General features: G+C 39.0%; 1 protein-coding gene across 1 annotated transcript in view; it reads right to left on the bottom strand.

Annotated features, from left to right (window-relative positions):
• LOC135105687 (mitochondrial inner membrane protease ATP23 homolog) overlaps positions 1 to 14,769 on the bottom strand; it is a 35,842-nt gene extending 21,073 nt beyond the window's left edge. Inside the window, exons 1-4 of the mRNA XM_064014072.1 lie at positions 14,591 to 14,769; positions 5,190 to 5,329; positions 5,000 to 5,045; positions 4,408 to 4,489 (exon numbers count right to left, since the gene is read on the bottom strand). Of these exons, the coding sequence (XP_063870142.1) occupies positions 4,408 to 4,489; positions 5,000 to 5,045; positions 5,190 to 5,329; positions 14,591 to 14,637 (315 nt within the window). The 5' untranslated portion in view covers positions 14,638 to 14,769. The remainder of the gene's footprint in view (positions 1 to 4,407; positions 4,490 to 4,999; positions 5,046 to 5,189; positions 5,330 to 14,590) is intronic.
• Between the last annotated feature and the right edge of the window lie 12,177 nt (positions 14,770 to 26,946).

Genomic DNA, 26,946 nt, shown 5'->3' with positions numbered 1-26,946 from the left:
CAAGATGGCACCACTGCTATCACATCTATTTCTAAAGCTGAACTCTTCGCTCAAACCTTTGCTAAAAACTCTACCTTGGATGATTCTGGGCTTGTTCCTCCCTCTCCTCCACCCTCTGACTACTTCATGCCACCTATTAAAATTCTTCGCAATGATGATTTCCATGCCCTCGCTAGCCTAAACCCTCGGAAGGCTTATGGTCCTGATGGGGTCCCTCCTATTGTTCTCTGAAACTGTGCCTCCGTGCTTGCACCTTGCCTAGTCAAACTCTTTCAGCTCTGTCTGTCAACATCTACCTTTCCTTCTTGCTGGAAGTTTGCCTACATTCAACCTGTTCCTAAAAAGGGTGACTGTTCTAATCCCTCAAACTACCGTCCTATTGCTTTAATTTCCTGCCTATCTAAAGTTTTTGAATCTATCCTCAACAGGAAGATTCTTAAACATCTATCACTTCACAACCTTCTATCTGATCGCCAGTATGGGTTCCGTCAAGGCCGCTCTACTGGTGATCTTCTGGCTTTCCTTACTGAGTCTTGGTCATCCTCTTTTAGAGATTTTGGTGAAACTTTTGCTGTTGCCTTGGACATATCAAAAGCTTTTGATAGAGTCTGGCACAAAGCTTTGATTTCCAAACTACCCTCCTACGGTTTCTATCCTTCTCTCTGTAACTTCATCTCAAGTTTCCTTTCTGACCGTTCTATTGCTGCTGTGGTAGACGGTCACTGTTCTTCTCCTAAATCTATTAACAGTGATGTTCCTCAGGGTTCTGTCCTGTCACCCACTCTCTTCTTATTATTCATAAATGATCTTCTTAACCAAACTTCTTGTCCTATCCACTCCTACGCTGATGATACCACCCTGCACTTTTCCACGTCTTTTCATAGATGTCCAATCCTTCAGGAGGTAAACATATCACGCAGGGAAGCCACAGAACGCTTGACTTCTGATCTTTCTAAAATTTCTGATTGGAGCAGAACAAATTTGGTATTGTTCAATGCCTCAAAAACTCAATTCCTCCATCTATCAACTCGACACAACCTTCCAGACAAATATCCCCTCTTCTTCAATGACACTCAACTGTCCCCCTCTTCTACACTGAATATCCTCGGTCTGTTCTTTACTTATAATCTAAACTGGAAACTTCACATCTCATCTCTAGCTAAAACAGCTTTTATGAAGTTAGGTGTTCTGAGATGTTTCTGCCAGTTTTTCTCACTCCCCAGCTGCTAACTCAGTACAAGGGCCTTATCTGCCCATGTATGGAGTATGCTTCACATGTCTGGGGAGGTTCCACTCATACTGCTCTTCTAGACAGGGTGGAATCAAAAGCTTTTCATCTCATCAACTCCTCTCCTCTAACTGACTGTCTTCAGCCTCTCTCTCACCGCCGCAATGTTGCATATCTAGCTGTCTTCTACCGCTATTTTCATGCTAACTGCTCTTCTGATCTTGCTAACTGCATGCCTCCCCTCCTTCCGCAGCCTCGCTGGACAAGACTTTCTTCTTTCTCTCACCCCTATTCAGTCCAGTTCTCTAATGCAAGAGTTAACCAGTATTCTCAATCATTCATCCCTTTCTCTGGTAAACTCTGGAACTCCCTGCCTGCTTCTGTATTTCCACCTTCCTATGACTTGAATTCCTTCAAGAGGGAGGTTTCAAGACACTTATTCATCAATTTTTGACCACTGCTTTGACCCTTTTATGGAACTGGCATTTATGTGGGCATTTTTTTTATTAGATTTTTGTTGCCCTTGGCCAGTGTCCTTCCTACATAAAAAAAAAAAAAAAAAAAAGTTATATTAAAGAGGACATCAGGTAAGAAGGGTTTTTTGCAATTCTATCTGTTTTACACAAAATTTTGCACTGTGGTAGGACATAACATTTACAACACTCCTATTATACCTTTATTTTTTAATTTTCCAAAATTTTAAAAAATGAAGACCCCTTTTCAAAATTCCAAAACTTAAATAAATTTGTATTTTCATGATATTGTGCCACATGTGTAGGTACACTATTAATCTTTAACTAAGTGCATTTAAAATTTTGACTGTATCATTGAACTTGAGAAAAAAAAAAAAAAAAAAATTTGTCAACTTTCAACTTTTGACAAATTTTGACTCTCCATGAATTTTTGTTTCATATATATATATATATATATATATATATATATATATATATATATATATATATATATATATATATATATATATATATATATATATATATATATATATCAGTTTATTAAAAATAATAAATGTATAGGTTTGTAGATTTCAGTTCTGAAAGTTTGATGAAAATCTATGAAGAAATAGGGTGAGTTTTAGGCATTTATATCAGCAAAAATATTGCTCTGAGATACAGGCTCCTGAACATTTGAGTTACTCATCATTCTGTTATTAGTTGTCATCGCACTTTTTATTACACTGTCTGTACTGCTACATAATTTCTTCATATTTTTATATCAGAAAAATACTTAGAAAAGTGATATTTTTTGCTTAACTGGCTCCTGATTTGCCCTGCCCTGCCTTTCTGTGGTAGGGTATTACCTCATCATAACTGAAGGGATTCAGAGCAGCCACAATTATCATTGCCAGGTTTCTCTCAAAAGACACCACTCATATTCAGCTTTGCATGCCTGGGCATCCTCAGAAATGCAAAAAGTAGGACAAGATAGTGACTTGGTGCCTCTAAGGAAGTGATGCATGTCTTCTCTCAACTAAGGTTGGCAAGCCACCGAGACTGAAAGTCAGGAAGTGAGCTAAGAGCATCACACAAATACCATTGATGTAAATAAAAGTCTGTGGTTGAGTATGGAGCCTTAAATCTTTGTGAAATAACAGAGAATGTGTATGCTTACCACATATTTTTTCCACAATAGATCATATTTTTCATATTTTTCTGTTTCCCAATCAGATATCTCCCTTAATAATAATAATAATAATAATAATAATAATAATAATAATAATAATAATAATAATAATAATAATAATAACAATAATAATAATAATAATAATAATAATAATAATAATAATAATAGTAATAATAATAATAAAAATAATAATAATTTCATTTTCACCTAAATGAACACACATCTTAGCATAACATAAAATATACATGGTGGAGCAGTAGGATGCTGCTGGATTTGCCATAAATAGAACAGATGCAATACTATAAAGTCCACATTTGGTGATTTATTACCCAGAGTTCATTTCTTAAAATATCTCTGAAGTAGTCATCATTGCAGTGAACATCTTCATTTAATCTTGCCATAGAATCATCCATAACTTGCTTCAATACATTAGTATGCTTCTCAATGATGTACTCATTATGCTGCTGAATATTCCTTGATTTTGTAAAGTACGAGTATGCTTTGCCCTTTAAATATCTGTAACAGAAAAGTCAGAAACTGATAGATCTTGGAATCTTGTTGGCCATATAAAGTCTCTAAAACTTGAGATGAAATGCCCTCGAGTCTGCATTGAGCCTCAACAAAGACTTTTTGTTTCGACAAGATGGAGCTACAGCCACAGATCATGAGTTTTTATGTAAATTTTCAAACAATTGTTTCCATGGCATCTCATCTCAAAATTTGGAGCCATTGCACAGTCACTAACATCCCCAGACCTATCAATTCCAGACTTTTCCTTTGGGGATACTTAAAGGATGAAATATACTCTAAAAAACTAGGAATATCCAGGAACTTAAGGAATACATCATTACTGAGGTCAAAGAAATGAGTATCAATTTATTGAAGTAGGTTATGAACAATTTTGTGACAAGAGTAACTGAAGGCATTCAGTATCATGCAAACTACGAGTATTCAAATGATGTTATTTTTCAAGAAATTATCTCTAGATACTAAATTGCCAAATATAGTCATTAAATTACAGCACTTGTTTTACTTGTGTCACATTCTACAAGTTTTCTCTATCTACTAATATGAAGAACATCATATCCTACTCTGTATTAGAAATATAATTAAAAGCTAATAGATAACAAATAGTAGAACTGCTTTTGCCTTGATGAAGTGCAACAAAAGAAAAATTTACATGCACTCATAATAAAAATGTGTAGACGAGAAGTTCTGAGAAGGCACTGCCATAACATCATATTAATGTGATTCACCTTAAGTTCATATACTTCTAATTAACAGTCTTTCCTTTTAGTGATGTATATTACTTGCTCATCCTATTAAAATATATATTTTCTTTTATTCATAATACTTCAGATAAAACTAAAACTTTATAGAATTATATTAAGGGGTATTTCTTTTCAAGGCAAGTACAATTAAGACCAACTTGATACTATGTACAAGAATAAAAAGTAGTCAAGGGCAAATGGATACTAGTTCACCACTCATCTTATATCAGATGCTACCATTAGGGACTGATCTCCTATATCTTTTACCTGGTTTAACTCTGAGTCATATCCTCCACTGACAGATACATCGCACACCTCACAGGACACATGTCTCGTCAGATCCACTTCACTGAGGAATGAAAGGTGGAAAAGCAGGTTACATGAAGACTGCTTCATATTTCAATAATAATTTTCTGAAGAACCTTGTAAAGCTTAAATGTGTAAGATTTATTTACAAACTCAGAGGTAATTGTTACAGTAATCTTTTGATAAACTGAACCTTGATATACTGAATTTAGAAAAAAGCAAGCTCTCTTACAATATCTAAACAACTCTCAATTGAATGAGTTCAGTTTAAAAGGTAAACTATTCAGTGGTAAGAGATTAATAAAATCTATACTTCAGATGTATAGTTTGTAAAAAGGCCATTCTTTCAGTATTTACAAAGTAAAATTGACATTTTCTTTCTATAACAGAGAAAAGTAAATTAATACAGAATTTACTCAACAATAAACAAAAAGACAACTAGGAATAACAATGAGTGGGAACAGAATGGCATATCCCAAGACCATTATTGACCTGGAAATTCCCTTATCCCTGTCAAAACTGTTTCTGTTCCTTACTAACTACCATTACTAACCAGCCAGATGATTTAAGGGCTGCCAGCATCAGCTTTACAAGAGGACCTACAGATGGTAAGATAGAGATTAGCATTGTTAAAATTATGCTTTATATTACTGAACAAGGCAGACAATGTGACAACAATAATAATACTTTTACATAACTGTTCATTTACAAGGTAACATGTACCATCCTGAATCAATACTTACTGCTCTTGGCACAATACCACACATTCTTCTCACACTTGATCTTTTGAGATTGCTCTCGCCCCTCCCCTAGAAGAGCTATTTTTGTCAATGATGGTTTATATTTTTCCCCTCGTCTCTCAGGATACAAATCAAAGCCCCACCTGAAAAGATCAAAATGACAACCTAATACGTTGGTAGATACAGTGGTGATCAGAAGTCAAGTAACATTGTGAACTACTTTCTATTGTGTTTTGTGTTTTTTCCTTGATCTTAAGTCCTCCAGTCTGCTGACAGTCTTCCTACAAAGCCCAATAACTAGTAGAGTCTAAGCTGATCACAGGACTTGATACTGTGAGAAAACACTTAACACAGAGGAAATTATTGGCATTGTATGTTACACAGCTAATGAATATGACTGCCTACTTCATTCATCCTGTTTAACTAGCAGGATGTGAAAGGAAGGTTGAAGAAAAAGGTTAGGTTTATTTCCAGTATGCCAGTTCATCAAAATCTATGCATATAACAAGGTTAGTCCATACAGGACTGAAATGACAAAACATCTTAAAGATGAAACATCTTATGAATAAAATGTCTTACAGCCTCAAAACCTTCCACTCTAAATGTCTAATGGCTGAAACATCTTACAGCCAAAATATCTTGTAATCGAAACATCTCATGGCTGAAATCTTAAATTGCACACAAAAATATTTCATAGCCAAAATGTTTTGCCACATCCTTAGCATGACAGACCCTCACATTGACTCAATATTGTATTGTGGTAAAAAACCATTCACAAATTAGGTATTAAGTGCAGAACACTTATGCATTCAAATAAATAAATGTAACAACAGGAGCAATAATTAATACTAAATGTATGACTATTATTTCAGTGGCTGTAGCAATAAGCACTTAAATGTCATGGGTATCACTTAGGTCAGTGCTGATAAGGTAATTGTCTGGGCATACATGCCCTGAATTAAACTGTTGGTTCTGTTAATATCTTCCTTGCAAGCTCACTAGTGGTGAAATGCTTTATCCTAGATTTGTGTTAGCCCACCAGCCCAACCAATCAGGATATTTTTTTTTTTTTGTACGAAAGGTTGTGTATGTCAGGAAAAAAAAAAAAAAAAAAAAAAAAAAAAAAAAAAAAAAAAAAAAATATATATATATATATATATATATATATATATATATATATATATATATATATATATATATATATATATATATATATATATATATATATATATATATATATATATATATATATATATATATATATACAGACGATCTGCAACTTGGGAGCATCCAAGTTACGATTATCCAGAGATATAAACAAGAATCCCTTTAAGTCCAAACTCTGCTTGTCACTCCACTGCAAGTTCAAAGTCACTGCATGCCTCCTGCTTAGTACCACTTTTGGCTACTACCCACACCAGGCAGCAGCATAGCAAAGGAGAGAAGCACCATGTTATTTACACTCAACTCTCTACCTGCTATGGTCATTTTCCCCTTAGGTGGTGATAACCCCAAAACAGACCCCATCCATACCTTTCTGTAAATGGCAGGTGAGGTAGTGGGACATGTCATAACTCTCTCTCTCTTAACAAATAAATATGAATTGCGATAATTTATTATAAGATTAATCATATCTATATCAGAAGAGATTATGTTGAACCTACTTACATATTTGATTTTACATACCTAGGTAGAGACATTTGCATGCACATACACACCTTCACTATCTTTGTTTCTTACTTTAGATTACATAATGTAGCTTGTCACAAGCAGCCTCGTAAAGACCAGCAGGTCTGTGTGTGTACTTACCTAATTGTGGTTTATGGGAGGGGAGTGATCTCATAGTATCCCGTCTCTATATCTATCCAGTTTGGTCTTAAAAGCAAGGACAGTTACGACATTGGCAACGTCTTCATTGAGTTAATTCCATTTGTTCACACTTCTATGAGGAAAACTATACTTCTTGATGTCTCTTCTACAGTTAACTTTCTTCAGCTTCTTACTGTGTCTCCTTGTACTCTGTGTATCTAAAGTTATAAAACATTCTTTGTCCACATTTTGTCTCTCTCTCTCTCTCTCTCTCTCTCTCTCTCTCTCTCTCTCTCTCTCTCTCTCTCTCTCTCTCTCTCTCTCTCTCTCTCTCTCTCTCTCTCTCTCTCTCCTATTTTCAAGAGTAGGAATTTCCAACATTCTTAATCTCTCTCTTCATAGGTTGACTTACTCAACTCCGGAACCATCTTTGTGACTGCTCTTTGTACTCTTTCTAATTTTATAATATTCCTCTTTATATGAGACCACACACTGCCACATATTCCAATCTTGGTCTTACCATGGAAATCAACAACATTTTTATCATTCCTTCATCTAAATATGAGAATGCCATTCTTATTCTTTTTAACAAATTCATCGTCTCTCCAGTAATTTTATCAATGTGTCTGTCCGGAGTCAAATTTTCAGTAACTGTTACTCCCAAATCCACTTCCTCTTTTGATTTCTGTAACTTCACACCATCCATCTCATAATAATACTGTATTCTTTTCTTACTCTTACCAAATTCCATTACTTTACATTTACTTAAATTGAATTCCATTTGCCAAGATTTACTCCATCTATTTATCTTATTTAAATCATCTTACAATACCATACAGTCATTTACATTTCCTACCCTTTTCATCAGCTTAGCATCATCTGCAAATAAATTCATAATGCGTGTGTGTGTATGTGTGTGTGTGTGTGTGTGTGTGTGTGTGTGTGTGTGTGTGTGTGTGTGTGTGTGTGTGTGTGTGTGTGTGTGTGTGTGTATTTACCTAGTTGTCCTGTCTCCACATATACAGTTATCCAATATCTCTTTAAATTTACTCACACTAACAGCTGTAACCACCTCCTCATTTAAACTATCCCAGAGATCAATGCTTCGATACACTGAGACGTTTACTCTTCTTAATATTTTTGCATGTCCTCTTGTACATCTTGTCCCCTCATCCATATGCATCTCCAAAACTTGTCTGTCTACTTTTTCCATATGGTTTATTAATTTGTACATTGTTATCGTCTCCCCCTTTTCTTCTCTCTTCCAATGTTGTTGATCTCATTTCTTCCAGTCACACTTTGCAAGTATTTTCCTTCAATTCTGGCACCATCTTCATTGCTGTCCTCTGTATTCTTTCCAGTTTCCTTATATTCTTCTTCCTATCTGGATATCATATGACTGCAGCATATTCCAACTTGAGATGTATCATGGTTGTAATCATTATTATTATTTTTTTTTATCATATCCATATCCATGTAGGTAAAAGCCACTCTAATGTTACTTAACATCCTATATGTGGAACAAAATATCCCACTTATATTACTCTTATGTGTCCAGAATAATCACCTCCAAATCCTTTTCTTTATTACTTTTCATTATTGTATCTTCACCCATTTTATAGTTCCATGGAGGTCTTCTTATACTTTTTCCTATTTCCAACACATGACATTTCTTAGGATTAAATTAAAGTTTTCACTTTAGACTCTAAGCATAAATCTTATCTAAATCTCTTTGTAGCTCCTTATAATCCTCCTTGGTCTCTGTAGCTTTTAACAACTTTGCATCATCAGCAAATAAAATAATGTAGCTATTTAATCCTTTCTGTAAATCATTTATATAAATCTGAAACATAATCAGTGCCAATACAGATCTGTTACCTCGCTCCAGCTTGAAGCATTATCTATGATTATTGTCCTCATTTGCTTGTCCTTCAAATAGTCTTGCATCCAACTTAATATTTTGCCTTCTAAACCAACCTCCTGTATTTTTCAGTTTTCACAGTAGGCTCATGTGTAGAACTGTCAAATCCTTTTTTCATATCAAGATATACAGCATCCACCAATCCATTTCTTTCTTGCACCACATCTATCACTCTTATAAAAAATATAAAAGTAGTCAAACATGATCCATTAATTTCCTGTACAGTACAAGTTAACACAGGCTTTGTCCCACCAGACCAACCTGTATCAACATGACCTAAACAAGTGTCTGTCCTTCAGATATAAAGTGTCAAAATCTTTCAAGATCTAACTTCCTTTGTGACTTCTGGCACCTAGCCAAAAACATCTCCAATAACTTTGTTTCTTCATCTTTCTCATCTATTTCAAAAGCTGAACTCAAATCTTTGCTGAAAACTCTACCTTGGATGATTCAGGGTTTGCTCCCCACTTCATCCTCTGACAACACCATGGTACCCATTAAGATCCTTCACAGTGATGTTTTCTGTGCCCTCACTGGTCTAAACCTTCAGAAGGTTTATGGACCTGATGGGGTCCCCCTTGTTGTTCCTAAAAATTGTGCCTCTGTGCATGCATCTTGCCTTGTCAAACTTTTCCAACTCTGTCTATCAACATCTATCTTTTCTTCTTGCTGGAAGCGTGCCTACATTCAACCTGTTCCTAACCATTCTAATCTCTCAAACTACCATCTTATTGCTTTAATTTCCTGCCTCTCTAAAGTTTTTGAATCTATCCTCAACAAGAAGATTCTTAAACATCTATCACTTCACAACCTTCTATCTAATCGCCAGTATGGGTTCTGTTGAGGCTGCTCTATTGATGATGATCTGGCTTTCCTTACTCTTTTAGGGATTTTGGTGAAACTTTTCCTGTTGACTTAGGAATATCAAAAGCTTTTGACAGAATCTGGCAGAAAGCTTTGATTTCCAAACCACCCTCCTGTCGTAGCCAAGCCGAGGGTGTGTTGTCGCCAAAGCACCCAGGCCTTGGCCACCCATTTGCCCCAGAGGTCACTGGTTATCGCCGTGACCCCTTGTGAGGCTTACGGCATCCCTGGTCACACAAACAGGACAGTGCCTGCCCTGATGACGAGGCACCCGAGCGCCGAGTAAAGGTGACTAAGGCCGTGTAGTTAATGGACATAGCCTATTCGTAATCAATCTTGGTGATCAAGTTACCTTACAGTCGCTGACTTCACAAAACACTTCAGTAATGCACGAACTAGAAGGACATAGAAAAACCATATATGTTCGCGTGTAAAGGTGGTTAACCATAGACTCCCTATGAGACATGTTTCTTACACACCTACAGTGAAGTATAAGTATCCTGGTGATCGTGTGGAGTGAAGGAAGAGATGAGTGTACTAACTAGTTAGATTTTGAACCTTAAGGACAACTCCTTATGTAGTAGTAGATAGCAATGTATGTAGGCCGACGTTGCCGTCGTCAAAATGGAATATAAGGCGAAATAGCAAACGATTCTCTCAGACCTAACTAGACTCCAAGAGTGGAGTGTTACAAGTTCCTGGAAGGTGCTCCCACTCGACAGCACCATGAAGCTCCTAGTTGTTCTCTGCCTCGTCTTGGTCGTAAGTAATACTTAGAAGATTTTTCCTAAGTGCCTTGTGTGTCTCAATTTAAAATGTTGTTTCAGTATACTGTGGTCCCCACATATTTTATGTCACTTTCCATGTGTTGATATAATGCTGAATCTTGAAGAGTGATTTTAATATCTTTTGTGGCACTTCGCATGTAGTGCTAATATTTTAATGTTACATTTGATTATTCTTTTATGTGATTATGTTATGTGTGTCCTTACTTGTTAATGTGTTATAAGTTACTGAATGACCTGAGTTGGTCGATAAAATCTTGATAACGTAAAGTGAAAAGTGACGTCAAGATTTATTGAAAGGTCATTATATGTTTTAATATGTGTTGGAATTCTGGTCTTTCGTTGCTTGCGAGTATCGTGAAATGTGTTAACTACTGGTTAATAAATAGTGTTAACGTTTCTGAACTGCGTTTGTGGCTTACCCCACTGTGAGAACCCCGGCCTTAACTCTCAGTTACCTGGATTTAAACCTTGTGGTGTTTGTTATATAAAGAATTAGTGCAGTTCCTGCGTAACCTCTGCCTTCCCTTAAAGGTAAGGAGGAGGATTACGACACTCCTTACAGCTTCCATCTTTCTCTCTGTAACTTCTTCTCAAATTTCCTTTCTGACCATTCTATTGCTGCTGTGGTAGATGGTCATTGTTCTTCTCCTCCTCAGGGTTCTGTCCTGTCACCCACTCTCTTCCTATTATTTATTGATGATCTTCTAAACCAAACTTCTTGTCCTATCCACTCCTACGATGATGATATCACGCTGCACTTTTCCACATCTTTTTTGTAGACGTCCAACCTTTTAGGAAGTAAACAATTCATGCAGGGAAGCCACAGAATTCTTGACTTCTGATCTCTCTAAAATTTCTGATTGGGATAGAACACATTTAGAATTGTTCAATACCTCAAAAACCCAATTCCTCCATCTATCAACTTGACACAACCTTCCAGATAACTATCCTCTCTTCTTCAATGACACTCAATTGTTCCCCTCTTCTACACTAAAAATCCTCAGTCTGTCCTTTACTTATAGTCTAAACTGAAAAGTTCAGATCTAATCTCTAGCTAAAACAGCTTCTATGAAGTTATGTATTCTGAGTCATCTCTGCCAGTTTTTCTCACCCCCTCAACTGCTAACTCTGTACAAGGGCCTTATCTGCCCATATATGGAATATGCTTCACATGTATGGGGGATTCCACTCATACCACTCTTTTAAACAGGGTGGAATCAAAACCTTTTCATCTTATCAACTCCTCTCATCTGACAGACTGTCTTCAGCCTCTCTCTCATCGCTGCAATGTTGCATCTCTTGCTATCTTCTAATGTTATTTTCATGCAAACTGCTCTTCTGATCTTGCTAACTGCATATTTCCCCTCCTCCTGTAGCCTTGCTACACAAGACTTTATTCTTTCTCTCACCTCTATTCTGTCCACTTCTCTAATGCAAAAGTTAACCAATATTCTCAATTATTCATCCCTTTCTCTGGTAAACTCTGGAACTCCCTGCTTTAGTATTTCCACTTTCCTATGATTCAAACTCTTTCAAGAGGAAGGTTTCAAGACACTTATCCTTTAATTTTTGGTGACTGCTTTTGACTCTGTTTTGGGATCAGCACCCCAGTGGGCCTTTTTTTTTTTATTATAATTTTGTTGCTCTTGGCCAGTGTCCCTCCTCCATAAAATAAAAAAAACTTCAAACCTTTTGTTTCACTCTAGATTACTTTTAATTGTTTATTTAAACTAATTTACATAATAAATATGAGGAATAAACAAAAAATACACAAAACCTCTAAAAAGACAATAAAACCTCAAAATAAAATCCAGTGGGTTGATTAAAAAAAAAACTTGTTTTTTTGTTTTTTAGCCTGAGACACAAGAAATGAGAATACTTATTTTTCAATACTTCCTCTCCCTCTAATCCTTCACTCACTCTTCACTCTTGCTGCATATATTCATTCTTTCTACTTTCTCCCCATCCTACTTCTTCACCCTTCCTCCACTTCTTTTCCCCATGTACCCTCTTTCCACAATTGTTTCCCTTCCTTTTTTTTTAGGTTAGGTTTGTTTTGATAGCTAAATTTAGTTGGATTAGATAAGGCTAGTTCTGTCAGGCTGGTTAGGTGGTGCTGCGTGACAGCTAGTTGCTGGTAATGGGCAAGTGCCAGCCAGTGCTCTTGGGACAAAATTGTGGGTGAGTGTTATTGCTGTGTTACTTATTTGTGAGGATGAAACTGTTTTTTCTAGGTAGATTTCCGTCTGTTCTATTTTAATCAGCTTTTTGTTTTCATTGCAAAACACTAATTTCTGATGGGGGCTGGGGGTGGTAAAGAATAAAAAAAACTCACAATTTGCGGGCAGATTCAAAACAGGCCAAAAACTACCACAAAAAAAAAAAAAAAAAAAAGTTGGGAATATGGAGATAACCTTAGCCTCTTCTTCTGAAGTTAATACTTACATATCAGATAGAATTAAGGTTGTAGAATATCATGCAATATATATCATCTGGAAACTTGTAAAAAGAAAGAGTAAAAGGTTAATGAACTGATGCATCCCACACAACACCCTCCCATTCTGAGTGCTTGAGAGTCACTGCTTGCTGCCTGGCTGGCTGCCAGAGCTGTGTGGGGCAGGGTGGAGTTAGCCGTTACAGGAATCAGAATATTTTATTATATGAAGTTCCTGCTAACCTTACCTAACATCAACCTAACCTAACCAATGATTCTCAAGCACTCAAAAGGTGTATTAACCTTTTGCCATGTATGTTTTTTGATTTAACGAGTTTCTGGAAGTTTGATGCTAATCTGGATATCCTGTGTTACATACAAGCACGAAACTCACATGTCACGGAGAAGGGTTTGGTGACCTTGCAATAAACATAAAAGAATTAAGGAGCATGTGTCTAGTATGGGTGTAATAGCACTTGAAAGTGGAGAAGTTTGATATTTTCTAAGTCCAGTGAGGTCTGTACCAGTCAAGAGTAAACATAAAAATTATTTTCTTTTGTTTATAACTCGGATTTGTGGGTAGCGGCACATCAGGATTTCATGGTATCTTTACAGTTGATCCCTCCAATCATGCGCTGCCACTTAAGAGGCCATTCCTGAGGCCGTCAATTATGACTTTGCATGGTAGGTTCAGTTATATTTTTCATTTGTTTTAGAGACATGTCAGGCATTCTGATAGAGGCTTACTGTCATTTGTTAATATGACTACCCAGCAGAGAGAGGTGAAGCAAACAGTGCTTCAGCACTGTTTGCTTCCTGCTGTTTGTTCTGCAGAAAAAAAAGTCTATGTGAGATATTTAGCAACAACAATGGTTAAGATGCGACATACAGATGTAAGGAAGAGGTTTCATGTGTTTATTAAGGAAACTGCCAAACTGTACCCACCTCCATTGCCCTGAGAATCTCCACACCACAGCGGTAAGTCACAACGGTAAAATTTTTGAGGTCCCTCGTTAGGTTAGGTTATGCTTGGTTAGGTTAACATCCTAGCGGGGAGGGGTCCAGGGGGTGCAGCCCCACTGGCTAGGTTAGGTTAACATCCAGGCGGGGGTGAGTGTCTAGGGGCTAGGTTAGGTTAGGGAAATTCCAAATAGAAATTTAAATTTCCTTAGATTTTGTAACACCCTTATTTCACTTATTTCCTTATTTCACCCCCAAAACCCCCAATTCCCCACAGGTCCCCAAGCTTGTTAGAGGCGTTATGGGAGGTTGGGGGAATGGAGTAGGTTGACTTTTTATCAAGAAATACCTAAGTTGATATATATATATATTGCATTATATTTTACAACCTTAATTCTATCTAATATTATTAGATAGTATTAACCTCGGGAGAAGAGGCTGAGGTTATCTCCATATTATCCAAAAAAGTTTCGTCCGGAATAAGACTGTTGAAAGAGTAAAAAAAAAAATACCGATTTGGGGGAAGGGGTTGTTCTGTCTTCTGGAGGAAGATCCAAGAACGCTCCTCCAGAAGACAGGGAGGAAAGTTATGAGTAAAGGAAAGCTACTGAATGCACAAAACACTTACTTTTCTTCACTCTTCTCCTCTCCTGGTTGCTCTGTGCTAGGGTTCATGATTTCTATATTGTTCAGGGTGTTGCTAATATTTAGTTACATGCGTTCAATTAACCACTAACACCATTTTAACAGCACGCCGGCTTATGGTACCTGGGTTTGTTTATACCACCATTACGAGCTTAAATACAATCATATTTGTGTAACTTAACTGGACAACATTAATATTAGGACTTCTATAAAATATTTACAGCTAAACAAAGACTAAATAAATTATTTATTTATAGTTAGGCATCCTTAATAGATCAAATAAAATAACAAAATAAGCAGCTGCAAAAGTCATGTCTTTTCTACTCAACGTTCCATATTCTGAGGCGCTTGTGAAGAATTAAAGAAGTATATATATATATATATATATATATATATATATATATATATATATATATATATATATATATATATATATATATATATATATATATATATATATATATATATATATATATATATATATATATATATAATTGTTACGAACTCGCATATGTAGCAGCCATATAAGTGAGCACAAGAACATGGTGTGTGTGTGTGTGTGTGTGTGTGTGTGTATGTGTGTGTCATAGCCTGATATGAGTACACATGTGAGTATACTCGTATATGAATACATGTGTGAGTGAGCTAGCTAGCAGCGTCGTGCGTGTTTCTCGTTGTTTAGAGACTGACGGCGTCACTAGTAGGTGGCAGGTCTTTTACATCAACACTTCTCAAATTCTTGATGACTTTGCCCTGAAACTTTTTCTTTCTTAGTTCATCAAGAGATGCGCAATCATTGCTAGAGCTGTAGACCTGAATAAGTGCCCATTCTCCTGCATGTTTCATTTTCTCACGAGTGGAGTTTTCAGACAGGAACAGCACTGCATACTCAAAGAGGACGCTTCGTTTTTTCAATACTTAATCTTGACTTGGTATCACACCCACACAGAGCATGCATGAACGGCAAACATCTGCAGCATTCTTCACCGACTTGTGAACTCATTTCTCCAATATTTCAAATGCGATGCTTCATATTGAGTTTCTGTGATACCATGAACAAGGGCAGACTGTCAATATCCTCTGCTATGACATGTGTTACCTTGCTAACTGCCATGTTAGCTGCCTCTTGTACTATTAGATGATCTGCATTTCCCTCTGCATGCTTTGTAGATACCCCATGCTCCTTCAGAGTTTCAGATAGAAAATCGATAAATCTGTTTGTTTTTTTCTGGTTTGCTAAAAATTACTTCTTATTTCCAAAGGTAAAGACTTGAGTTGGTGCCACGTGAACATCTGGGGTATCAACTAAGCCCCTAGGACGTTTTCGATGAGTCACATATTTTGTCAATGCACTATACCTATACCCATCAAATACAACAATAGGATAGCTGTTTCTCTTGACAAGAGCAACATTCTTGGATGCAATCTCTTCGTAAGTTTCTCCTGTGATCCACTTGATGAGTTGGAGCAAGAAGGATCCACCGTCAAACACAGATCATTCAGAATCAGGGATTGGCTCAGTTTGACTTAAAGTGCATTTTTCCATGGCATCTGCAAGCTGAGGCTTGTTGGCACATCGAGAAAGTTCGTTGTTTGTGAATAGTGATGGTGGGTATACAGATACCTCGTATCTCATTGCTTCACTTAAGCTGATTTCAGCATTACTGGCTATCACAAGTAGTCGCTGAAACAGTCCTTGAGGATCCACTTGCATTTCAACTTCGTCTGTTACTATCTTATGACCCATTGTCTTGATCTGGTGTTTCTTTCTGAAGGTGGAGTTTGCTGCACTTCGGCCTTCCATCATCTTGATTATATAGTTTCAATATCGTTGGCAAGGTGAACATTTGACTGTAGTGCAGATAATGCTGAAATGATGTTGTGCAAAATACTTATCTTCTGTGAAAGGACTATGTTGCTCTAGGTATTGGGAAATTTTTGTTGTATCTTACTAGTTTCTCCTTCTGGATTCAGTCAAGTCTTTACTTCTTACATTGCCAGACTTCTCCTGAACACTCTTTATCTCATCACTTATCTGAGCAAAGATAGGTATGGCTTTTAACCATCTTGTTCGTTGAGTCTCATCCATATCCCGCCCATGTGTTAAGCCTCTTGATGACTTTATGGACTTCATAAGCAATTGCTCAATAACGGGATCTGGTGTTAACCCAGCCCAGTATCTGTCCGATCTCCTAATGAATAACAAATCAGATTCGATAAGTTGGTCATAGAGTTTCTCATTCGTCTTCTTCAGATCCACCATGTCTTGGAGGAATAGATCTGCTGATTTTGTGTTGTTATTGTGTCCAGAAGCAGCAAAAAAAAAAAAAAAAAGAAAAAAAGAAAAAAAAAAAAATGGCAGCATTCTTTGTAGTGCCCTGAAGTACAATGTTGGCTGGCTGGTTCTTTGTCCTCTGAGTGCAGGCCGCAGGATATCCATCATCTCCATGTACTGGACCCATAATTTGCCATTTGGGCTTTGCTGTAGCTGATCTTTGATGTCTCTGAGTCTTTCTTCAGTCGTCACAATGTCCTCATCTTGAGCCTCCATTTCCGTTTTTTTTGATTGAAGAACTTTGTCAAACTTCTGTAATGCTCCATCTATTGCATTCTTGGTGCCTTCATGCTCTGATGCTTTCTTGACAACGAAAATCAAAGTTTTGAGCGCGGACTTTGGAAATATAAGGCTTGACCTTTGACCCAGGTGCTGAATGAAGTCAAGGATCAAATTTGATGCCTGATATAAATTCCTTGAAGTCATGATCCTATTAGTAATTAATATATTCAAATATTAAACATTGTATATTTGAGAAGATATTTCAGCTAAATCATTGAGAACAGCCACCATTTTGAATATTTAATTTTGCAAATTTAACATGGCCGAAATTGTCACAATGTTAATTGAGAACAGCCGCCATTTTGAGTATTTAATTTCGCAAATTTAACATAGCCGAAATTGTCACAATGTTTGATATGGTATTCCAAAGTATCCAAATAGCACGTTCATACAATAAAACAAGCTGCAATAAAACAAGCTGTTTTCAGCTATTTCCCATGGATATAAAATTGGGCCTATCTACTTGTTTTTATTTTGTGTACAAAATATTAGCATTAAGAGGAAACCAGTTATACTAGAATAAAGAAAAATCTTTACTATAAAAGATCATTTATATAATATTTTATCGTGAAATTAGCAGTTTGAGAAATATTGAAGGAAATTTTGTACTCAGTGTGTACTCAACAGAAGAAGACAGTAGGCACATGCCAAAACAATAATTACTCCCAGTGAGGTCTTAAGCACTGTTCAGGGGGTGTTGTGAACTTATCATTAAACCAAGCTGTGACCTCACTGAACGTTTCCCTTTGTGTCTCACAACACAAGGGGGCAGTCACAACCTGCCCTCAAAAGACAATTCTTTTCCTCCACACAAAACTATAAGCACCTAATAACACACACACCCTTCACTCAAAATTTCAAAATTCATGGGGACTCCTACACCAGCCTCGGAGTCCCCATCTGGGAAGGGGACCATGAATGTCCCCACGTCGGACTGCCCTTCTGACGACGACCCAAAGTGTCTTAACACCTCCCTCAACTTTTTCTTCATTAACTTCTGCAACATTCGCGGTCTAAGATCTAATTTTCAATCTGTAGAAAACCACCTCTCCTCTTCTAAACCTCATCTTCTTTTCCTCACTGAAACTCAGGTGTCTGAGGCAACTGACAGTAGCCCCTTTTCTGTTCCCTCCTACTTTCTCTATCCTCATTTTCGATCCAAAGCTGCATGCTACGTTTATGTGCGCAATGACTTAACCTGCTCTCGTGCCCACGCTCTTGAATCTTCCGAGTTTTCCACCATCTGGCTACGACTACAGAGTCACTCTCACACTAAATTTATCTGTGCTGTATACCTCTCACCTAACTCCTCTGACTATAAGAAATTCTTTGACTGCTTAACTTCCAAAATGGAGCACATTCTGACTCTCTTCCTTTTTTGCAGAGATCTCCATTCTTGGAGACTTCAATGTTCACTATCAGCTTTCGCTTTCCTCTCCCTTCACTGACCATCCTGATGAACTAGCCTTCAACTTTGCTATCCTCCACGGCCTAGAGCAATTGGTGCAACACCCTACTCGTATTCCTGACCGTCTTGGAGATACGCCCAACATTCTTGACCTTTTCCTGACTTATAATCCTTCTGCTTATGCTGTTGTCCTCTCTTCTCCATTGGGCTCCTCTGATCACAATCTCATATCTTTATCTTGTCCTATCGCTCCAATCCCTTCTCAGGATCCCCCTAAGCGAAGGTGCCTCTGGCGTTTTGCCTCTGCTAGTTTGGGGGACCTGAGGAGGTATTTTGCTGATTTTCCTTGGAATGACTACTGCTTCCGTGTTCGAGACCCGTCTTTGTGTGCTGAGCGCATAACAAAGGTGATAGTGTCTGGCATGGAGGCGTACATTCCTTATTCTTTTTCTCGAACTAAACCTTCCAAACCTTGGTTTAATACAGATTGTTCTCGTGCTATACATGATAGAGAGGTGGCCCACAAGAGGTACTTAAGCCTTCCATCACCAGAATCTCATGCATTTTATACTTCTTCCCGGAACCATGCCAAGTCTGTTCTCCAACTAGCCAAAAACTCCTTCATTAACAGAAAGTGTCAAAATCTTTCAAGATCTAATTCCCCTCGTGACTTCTGGCATCTAGCCAAAAATATTTTCAATAACTTTGCTTCTTCTTTCCCTCCTTTATTTCAACCGGATGGCACTGCTATCATATCTATTTCTAAAGCTGAACTCTTTGCTCAAACCTTTGCTAAAAATTTTACCTTGGACGATTCTGGTCTTGTTCCTCCCTCTCCTCCACCCTCTGACTACTTCATGCTACCTATTAAAATTCTTCGTAATGATGTATTCCATGCCCTCGCTGGCCTAAACCCTCGGAAGGCTTATGGACCTGATGGGGTCCCTCCTGTTGTTCTCTGAAACTGTGCCTCCGTGATTGCATCTACCTTGCCTAGTCAAAACTCTTTCAGCTCTGTCTGTCAACATCTACCTTTCCTTCTTGCTGGAAGTTTGCCTACATTCAGTCTGTTCCTAAAAAGGGTGACCGTTCTAATCCCTCAAACTACCATCCTATTGCTTTAATTTACTGCCTATCTGAAGTTTTTGAATCTATCGTCAACAGGAAGATTCTTAAACATCTATCACTTCACAACCTTCTATATGATCGCCAGTATGGGTTCCATCAAGGCCGCTCTACTGGTGATCTTCTGGCTTTCCTTACTGAGTCTTGGTCATCCTCTTTTAAAGATTTTGGTGAAACTTTTGCTGTTGCCTTGGGCATATCAAAAACTTTTGATAGAATCTGGCATAAAGCTTTGATTTCCAAACTACCCTCCTACGGCTTCTATCCTTCTCTCTGTAACTTCATCTCAAGTTTCCTTTCTGACCGTTCTATTGCTGCTGTGGTAGACGGTCACTGTTCTTCCCCTAAATATATTAACAGTGGTGTTTTCCAGGGTTCTCTCCTGTCACCCAACTCTCTTCTTATTATTCATAAATGACCTTCTAAACCAGACTTCTTGTCCTATCCACTGCTACGCTGATGATACCACCCTACACTTTTCCACGTCTTTTCATAGACGTCCAACCCTTCAGGAAGTAAACATTTCAAGCAGGGAAGCCACAGAACGCCTGACTTCTGATCTTTCTAAGATTTCTGACTGGGGCAGATCAAACTTGGTATTGTTCAATGCCTCAAAAACTCAATTCAGTGTCAGTTCGACACAACCTTCCAGACAACTATCCCCTCTTCTTCAATGACACTCAACTGTCCCCCTCTTCTACACTGAACATCCTCGGTCTGTTCTTTGCTTATAATCTGAACTGGAAACTTCACATCTCATCTCTAGCTAAAACAGCTTTTGTGAAGTTAGGTGTTCTGAGATGTCTCCGCCTTTTTTTCTCACTCCACAGCTGCTAACTCTGTACAAAGGCCTTATCCGTCCATGTATGGAGTATGCTTCACATGTCTGGGGGGTTTCCACTCTTACCACAGGGTGGAATCAAAAGCTTTTCGTCTCATCAACTCTCTTCCTCTAACTGACTGTCTTCAGCCTCTCTCTCATCACCGCAATGTTGCATCTCTAGCTGTCTTCTACTGCTATTTTCATGCTAACTGCTCTTCTGATCTTGCTAACTGCATGCCTCCCCTCCTCCCACGGCCTCGCTGCACAAGACTTTCTTCAACCCTGTTCTGTCCATCTCTCTAATGCAAGAGTTAACCAGTATTTTCAATCATTCATTCCTTTCTCTGGTAAACTCTCGAAGTCCCTGCCTGCTTCTGCATTTCCACCTTCCTATGACTTGAATTCCTTCAAGAGGGAGGTTTCAAGACACTTATCCTTCAAGTTTTGACTACCGCTTTGGACCCTTTTTTGGGACTGGCATCTCAGTGGGCTTTTTTGTTTATTGGATTTTTGTTGCCCCTGGCCAGTGTCCCTCCTTTTTTTATGTAGGAAGAACACTGGCCAAGGGCAACAAAAATTTAATAAAAGAATGTCCACTGAAATGCCAGTCCCATAAAAGGGTCAAAGCAGTGGTCAAAAATTGATGGATAAGTGTCTTGAAACCTCCCTCTTGAAGGAATTCAAGTCATAGGAAGGTGGAAATACAGAAGCAGGCAGGGAGTTCCAGAGTTTACCAGAGAAAGGGATGAATGATTGAGAATACTGGTTAACTCTTGCGTTAGAGAGGTGGACAGAATAGGGGTGAGAGAAAGAAGAAAGTCTTGTGCAGCGAGGCCACGGAAAGAGGGGAGGCATGCAGTTAGCAAGATCAGAAGAGCAGTTAGCATGAAAATAGCGGTAGAAGACGGCTAGATATGCAACATTGCGGCGGTGAGAGAGAGGCTGAAGACAGTCAGTTAGAGGAGAGGAGTTGATGAGACGAAAAGCTTTTGATTCCACCCTGTCCAGACGAGCAGTATGAGTGGAACCCCCCAGACATGTGAAGCATACTCCATACATGGACGGATAAGGCCCTTGTACAGAGTTAGCAGCTGGGGGGGTGAGAAAAACTGCCGGACACGTCTAAGAACACCTAACTTCATAGAAGCTGTTTTAGCTAGAGATGAGATGTGAAGTTTCCAGTTCAGATTATAAGTAAAGGACAGACCGAGGATGTTCAGTGTAGAAGAGGGGGACAGTTGAGTGTCATTGAAGAAGAGGGGATAGTTGTCTGGAAGGTTGTGTCGAGTTGATAGATGGAGGAATTGAGTTTTTGAGGCATTGAACAATACCAAGTTTGCTCTGCCCCAATCAGAAATTTTAGAAAGATCAGAAGTCAGGCGTTCTGTGGCTTCCCTGCGTGATATGTTTACCTCCTGAAGGGTTGGACATCTATGAAAAGACGTGGAAAAGTGCAGGGTGGTATCATTAGCGTAGGAGTAGATAGGACAAGAATTTTGGTTTAGAAGATCATTAATGAATAATAAGAAGAGAGTGGGTGACAGGACAGAACCCTGAGGAACACCACTGTTAATAGATTTAGTAGAAGAGCAGTTACCGTCTACCACAGCAGCAATAGAACGGTCAGAAAGGAAACTTGAGATGAAGTTACAGAGAGAAGGATAGAAACCGTAGGAGGATAGTCTGGAAATCAAAGCTTTGTGCCAGACTCTATCAAAAGCTTTTGATATGTCCAAGGCAACAGCAAAAGTTTCACCAAAATCTCTAAAAAAAGGATGACCAAGACTCAGTAAGGAAAGCCAGGAGATCACCAGTAGAGCGGCCTTGACGGAACCCATACTGACGATCAGATAGAAGGTTGTGAAGTGATAGATGTTTAAGAATCTTCCTGTTGAGGATAGATTCAAAAACTTTAGATAGGCAGGAAATTAAAGCAATAGGACGGTAATTTGAGGGAATAGAACAGTCACCCTTTTTAGGAACTGGTTGAATGTAGGCAAACTTCCAGCAAGAAGGAAAGGTAGATGTTGACAGACAGAGCTGAAAGAGTTTGACTAGGTAAAGTGCAAGCACGGAGGCACAGTTTCGGAGAACAATAGGAGGGACCCCATCAGGACCATAAGCCTTCTGAGGGTTTAGGCCAGCGAGGGCATGGAAAACATCATTGCGAAGAATTTTAATACGTGGCATGAAGTAGTCAGAGGATGGAGGAGAGGGAGGAACAAGACCAGAATCGTCCAAGGTAGAGTTTTTTTTAGCAAAGGTTTGAGCAAAGAGTTCAGCTTTAGAAATAGATGTGATAGCAGTGGTGCCATCTTGTTGAAATAGAGGAGGGAAAGAAGAAGAAGCAAAGATATTGGAGATATTTTTGGCTAGATGCCAGAAATCACGAGGGGAGTTAGATTTTGAAAGGTTTTGACATTTTCTGTTAATGAAGGAGTTTTTGGCTAGTTGGAGAACAGACTTGGCATGGTTCCGGGCAGAAATATAAAGTGCATGAGATTCTGGTGATGGAAGGCTTAAGTACCTTTTGTGGGTCACCTCTCTATCATGTATAGCACGAGAACAAGCTGTGTTAAACAAAGGCTTAGAAGGTTTAGGATGAGAAAAAGAGTGAGGAATGTATGCCTCCATGCCAGACACTATCACCTCTGTTATGCGCTCAACACACAAAGACGGGTCTCGAACACGGAAGCAGTAGTCATTCCAAGGAAAATCAGCAAAATACCTCCTCAAGTCCCCCCAACTAGCAGAGGCAAAACGCCAGAGGCACCTTCGCTTAGGGTGATCCTGAGGAGGGATTGGAGTGATAGAACAAGATAAAGATATGAGACTGATCGGAGGAGCCCAACGGAGAAGAAAGGGTGACAGCATAAGCAGAAGGATTATAAGTCAGGAAAAGGTCAAGAATGTTGGGCGTATCTCTAAGACGGTCAGGAATATGAGTAGGGTGTTGCACCAATTGCTCTAGGCCGTGGAGGATAGCAAAGTTGTAGGCAAGTTCAGCAGGATGGTCAGTGAAGGGAGAGGAAAGCCAAAGCTGGTGGTGAACATTGAAGTCTCCAAGAATGGAGATCTCTGCAAAAGGGAAGAGGGTCAGAATGTGCTCCACTTTGGAAGTTAAGTAGTCAAAGAATTTCTTATCGTCAGAGGAGTTAGGTGAGAGGTATGCAGCACAGATAAATTTAGTATTATAGTGACTCTGTAGTTGTAGCCAGATGGTGGAAAACTCGAAAGATTCAAGAGCGTGGGCACGAGAGCAGGTTAAGTCATTGCGCACATAAACGTAGCATGCAGCTTTGGATCGAAAATGAGGATAGAGAAAGTAGGAGGGAACAGAAAAGGGGCTACTGTCAGTTGCCTCAGACACCTGAGTTTCAGTGAGGAAAAGAAGATGAGGTTCAGAAGAGGAGAGGTGATGTTCTACAGATTGAAAATTAGATCTTAGACCGCGAATGTTGCAGAAGTTAATGAAGAAAAAGTTGAGGGGGGGTGTCAAGACACTTGGGGTCGTCGACAGAAAGGCAGTCCGACGTGGGGACATTTATGGTCCCCTCCCCAGATGGGGACTCCAAGGCTGGTGTAGGAGTCGCCATGATGTTTTTAAAATTTTTGAGTGAAGGGTGTGTGTGCTATTAGGTGCTTGTGGTTTTGTGTGGAGGACGAGAGTTGTCTTTAGAGGGCAGGCTGTGACTGCCTCCTTGTGTTGTGAGACACAAAGGGAAACGTTCAGTGAGGTCACAGCTGGGTTTAATGATAAGTTCACAGCACCCCTTGAACAGTGCTTTAGACCTCACTGGGAGTAATTATCGTTTCAGCAGGTGTCTACTGCTTCCTCCTCCTCCTACATAAAAAAAAAAAAAAAACTTTAGGGCTTATTTACGCAAAAAAACTTTAAGTTTTTAAAGTAAAAACTTGTGAGACAGACTTCATCAGACGTAAATGGCCTATCTTTTCGTTACCTATACCTCTTAGTCGTGCGATGCACCGTTTTGGAGAAAAAATGTAAAGATATGGGAAAATATACCTACTGGAAGGGTTAAAATTGTGAATTTCTCAAGTTCAAAAGGGCTGAATTTATCTCATTTAAGATATGTTGTTCCTAAGGCTCTGTATAACAAGTTCATGCAATAATTGCCAGGAGGAGGCAGTAGACACCTGCCGAAACGATAATTACTCCCAGTGAGGTCTAAAGCACTGTTCAGGGGGTGCTGTGAACTTATCATTAAACCCAGCTGTGACCTCACTGAACGTTTCCCTTTGTGTCTCACAACACAAGGGGGCAGTCACAGCCTGCCCTCTAAAGACAACTCTCTTCCTCCACACAAAACTACAAGCACCTAATAACACACACCATTCACTCAAAAATTTAAAAATCATGGCGACTCCTACACCAGCCTCGGAGTCCCCATCTGGGGAGGGGACCATAAATGTCCCCAGGTTGGACTGCCTTTCCGTCGACGACCCTAAGTGTCTTGACACCCCCCTCAACTTTTTCTTCATTAACTTCTGCAACATTCGCGGTCTAAGATCTAATTTTCAATCTGTAGAACACCACCTCTCCTCTTCTAAACCTCATCTTCTTTTCCTCACTGAAACTCAGGTGTCTGAGGCAACTGACAGTAGACCCTTTTCTGTTCCCTCCTACTTTCTCTATCCTCATTTTCGATCCAAAGCTGGATGCTGCGTTTATGTACGCAATGACTTAACATACTCTCGTGCCCACGCCCTTGAATCTTTCGAGTTTTCCACCATCTGGCTACGTCTACAGAGTCATTCTCATACTAAATTTATCTGTGCTGTATACCTCTCTCCTAACTCCTCTGACTATAAGAAATTCTTTGACTACTTAACTTCCAAAGTGGAGCACATTCTGACCCTCTTCTCTTTCGCAGAGATCTCCATTCTTGGAGACTTCAATGTTCACCACCAGCTTTGGCTTTCCTCTCCCTTCACTAACCATCCTGGTGAACTAGCCTACAACTTTGCTATCCTCCATGACCTAGAGCAACTGGTGTAACACCCTACTCGTATTCCTGACCGTCTTGGAGATACGCCCAACATTCTTGACCTTTTCCTGACCTCTAATCCTTCTGTTTATGCTGTCACCCTTTCTTCTCCGTTGGGCTCCTCCGATCACAATCTCATATCTTTATCTTGTCCTATCACTCCAATCCCTCCTCAGGATCCCCTTAAGCGAAGGTGCCTCTGGCGTTTTGCCTCTGCTAGTTGGGGGGACCTGAGGAGGTATTTTGCTGATTTTCCTTGGAATGACTACTGCTTCCGTGTCAGAGACCCGTCTTTGTGTGCTGAGCGCATAACAGAGGTGATAGTGTCTGGCATGGAGGCATACATTCCTCACTCTTTTTCTCATCCTAAACCTTCTAAGCCTTTGTTTAACACAGCTTGTTCTCGTGCTATACATGATAGAGAGGTGGCCCACAAAAGGTACTTAAGCATTCCATCACCAGAACCTCATGCACTTTATATTTCTGCCCGGAACCATGCCAAGTCTGTTCTCCAACTAGCCAAAAACTCCTTCATTAACAGAAAATGTCAAAACCTTTCAAGATCTAACTCCCCTCGTGATTTCTGGCATCTAGCCAAAAATATCTCCAATAACTTTGCTTCTTCTTCTTTCCCTCCTCTATTTCAACCAGATGGCACCACTGCTATCACATCTATTTCTAAAGCTGAACTCTTTGCTCAAACCTTTGCTAAAAAAAACTCTACCTTGAACGATTCTGGGCTTGTTCCTCCCTCTCCTCCACCCTCTGACTACTTCTTGCCACGTATTAAAATTCTTCGTAATGATGTTTTCCATGCCCTCGCTGGCCTAAACCCTCGGAAGGCTTATGGACCTGATAGGGTCCCTCCTATTGTTCTCCGAAACTGTGCCTCCGTGCTTGCACCTTACTTAGTCAAACTCTTTCAGCTCTGTCTGTCAACATCTACCTTTCCTTCTTGCTGGAAGTTTGCCTACATTCAACCAGTTCCTAAAAAGGGTGACCGCTCTAATCCCTCAAACTACCGTCCTATTGCTTTAATTTCCTGCTTATCTAAAGTTTTTGAATCTATCCTCAACAGGAAGATTCTTAAACATCTATCACTTCACAACCTTCTATCTGATCGCCAATATGGGTTCCGTCAAGGCCGCTCTACTGGTGATCTTCTGGCTTTCCTTACTGAGTCTTGGTCATCCTTTTTTTAGAGACTTTGGTGAAACTTTTGCTGTTGCCTTGGACATATCAAAAGCCTTTGATAGAGTCTGGCACAAAGCTTTGATTTCCAAACTACCCTCCTACGGTTTCTATCCTTCTCTCTGTAACTTCATCTCAAGTTTCCTTTCTGACCGTTCTATTGCTG

Source organism: Scylla paramamosain, chromosome 12 (assembly GCF_035594125.1).
Source record: "Scylla paramamosain isolate STU-SP2022 chromosome 12, ASM3559412v1, whole genome shotgun sequence".
Classification (NCBI taxonomy): Eukaryota; Metazoa; Arthropoda; class Malacostraca; order Decapoda; family Portunidae; genus Scylla; species Scylla paramamosain.
Note: the sequence above shows the minus strand (reverse complement) of the source record. Positions and strands in the feature narration are given on the sequence as shown.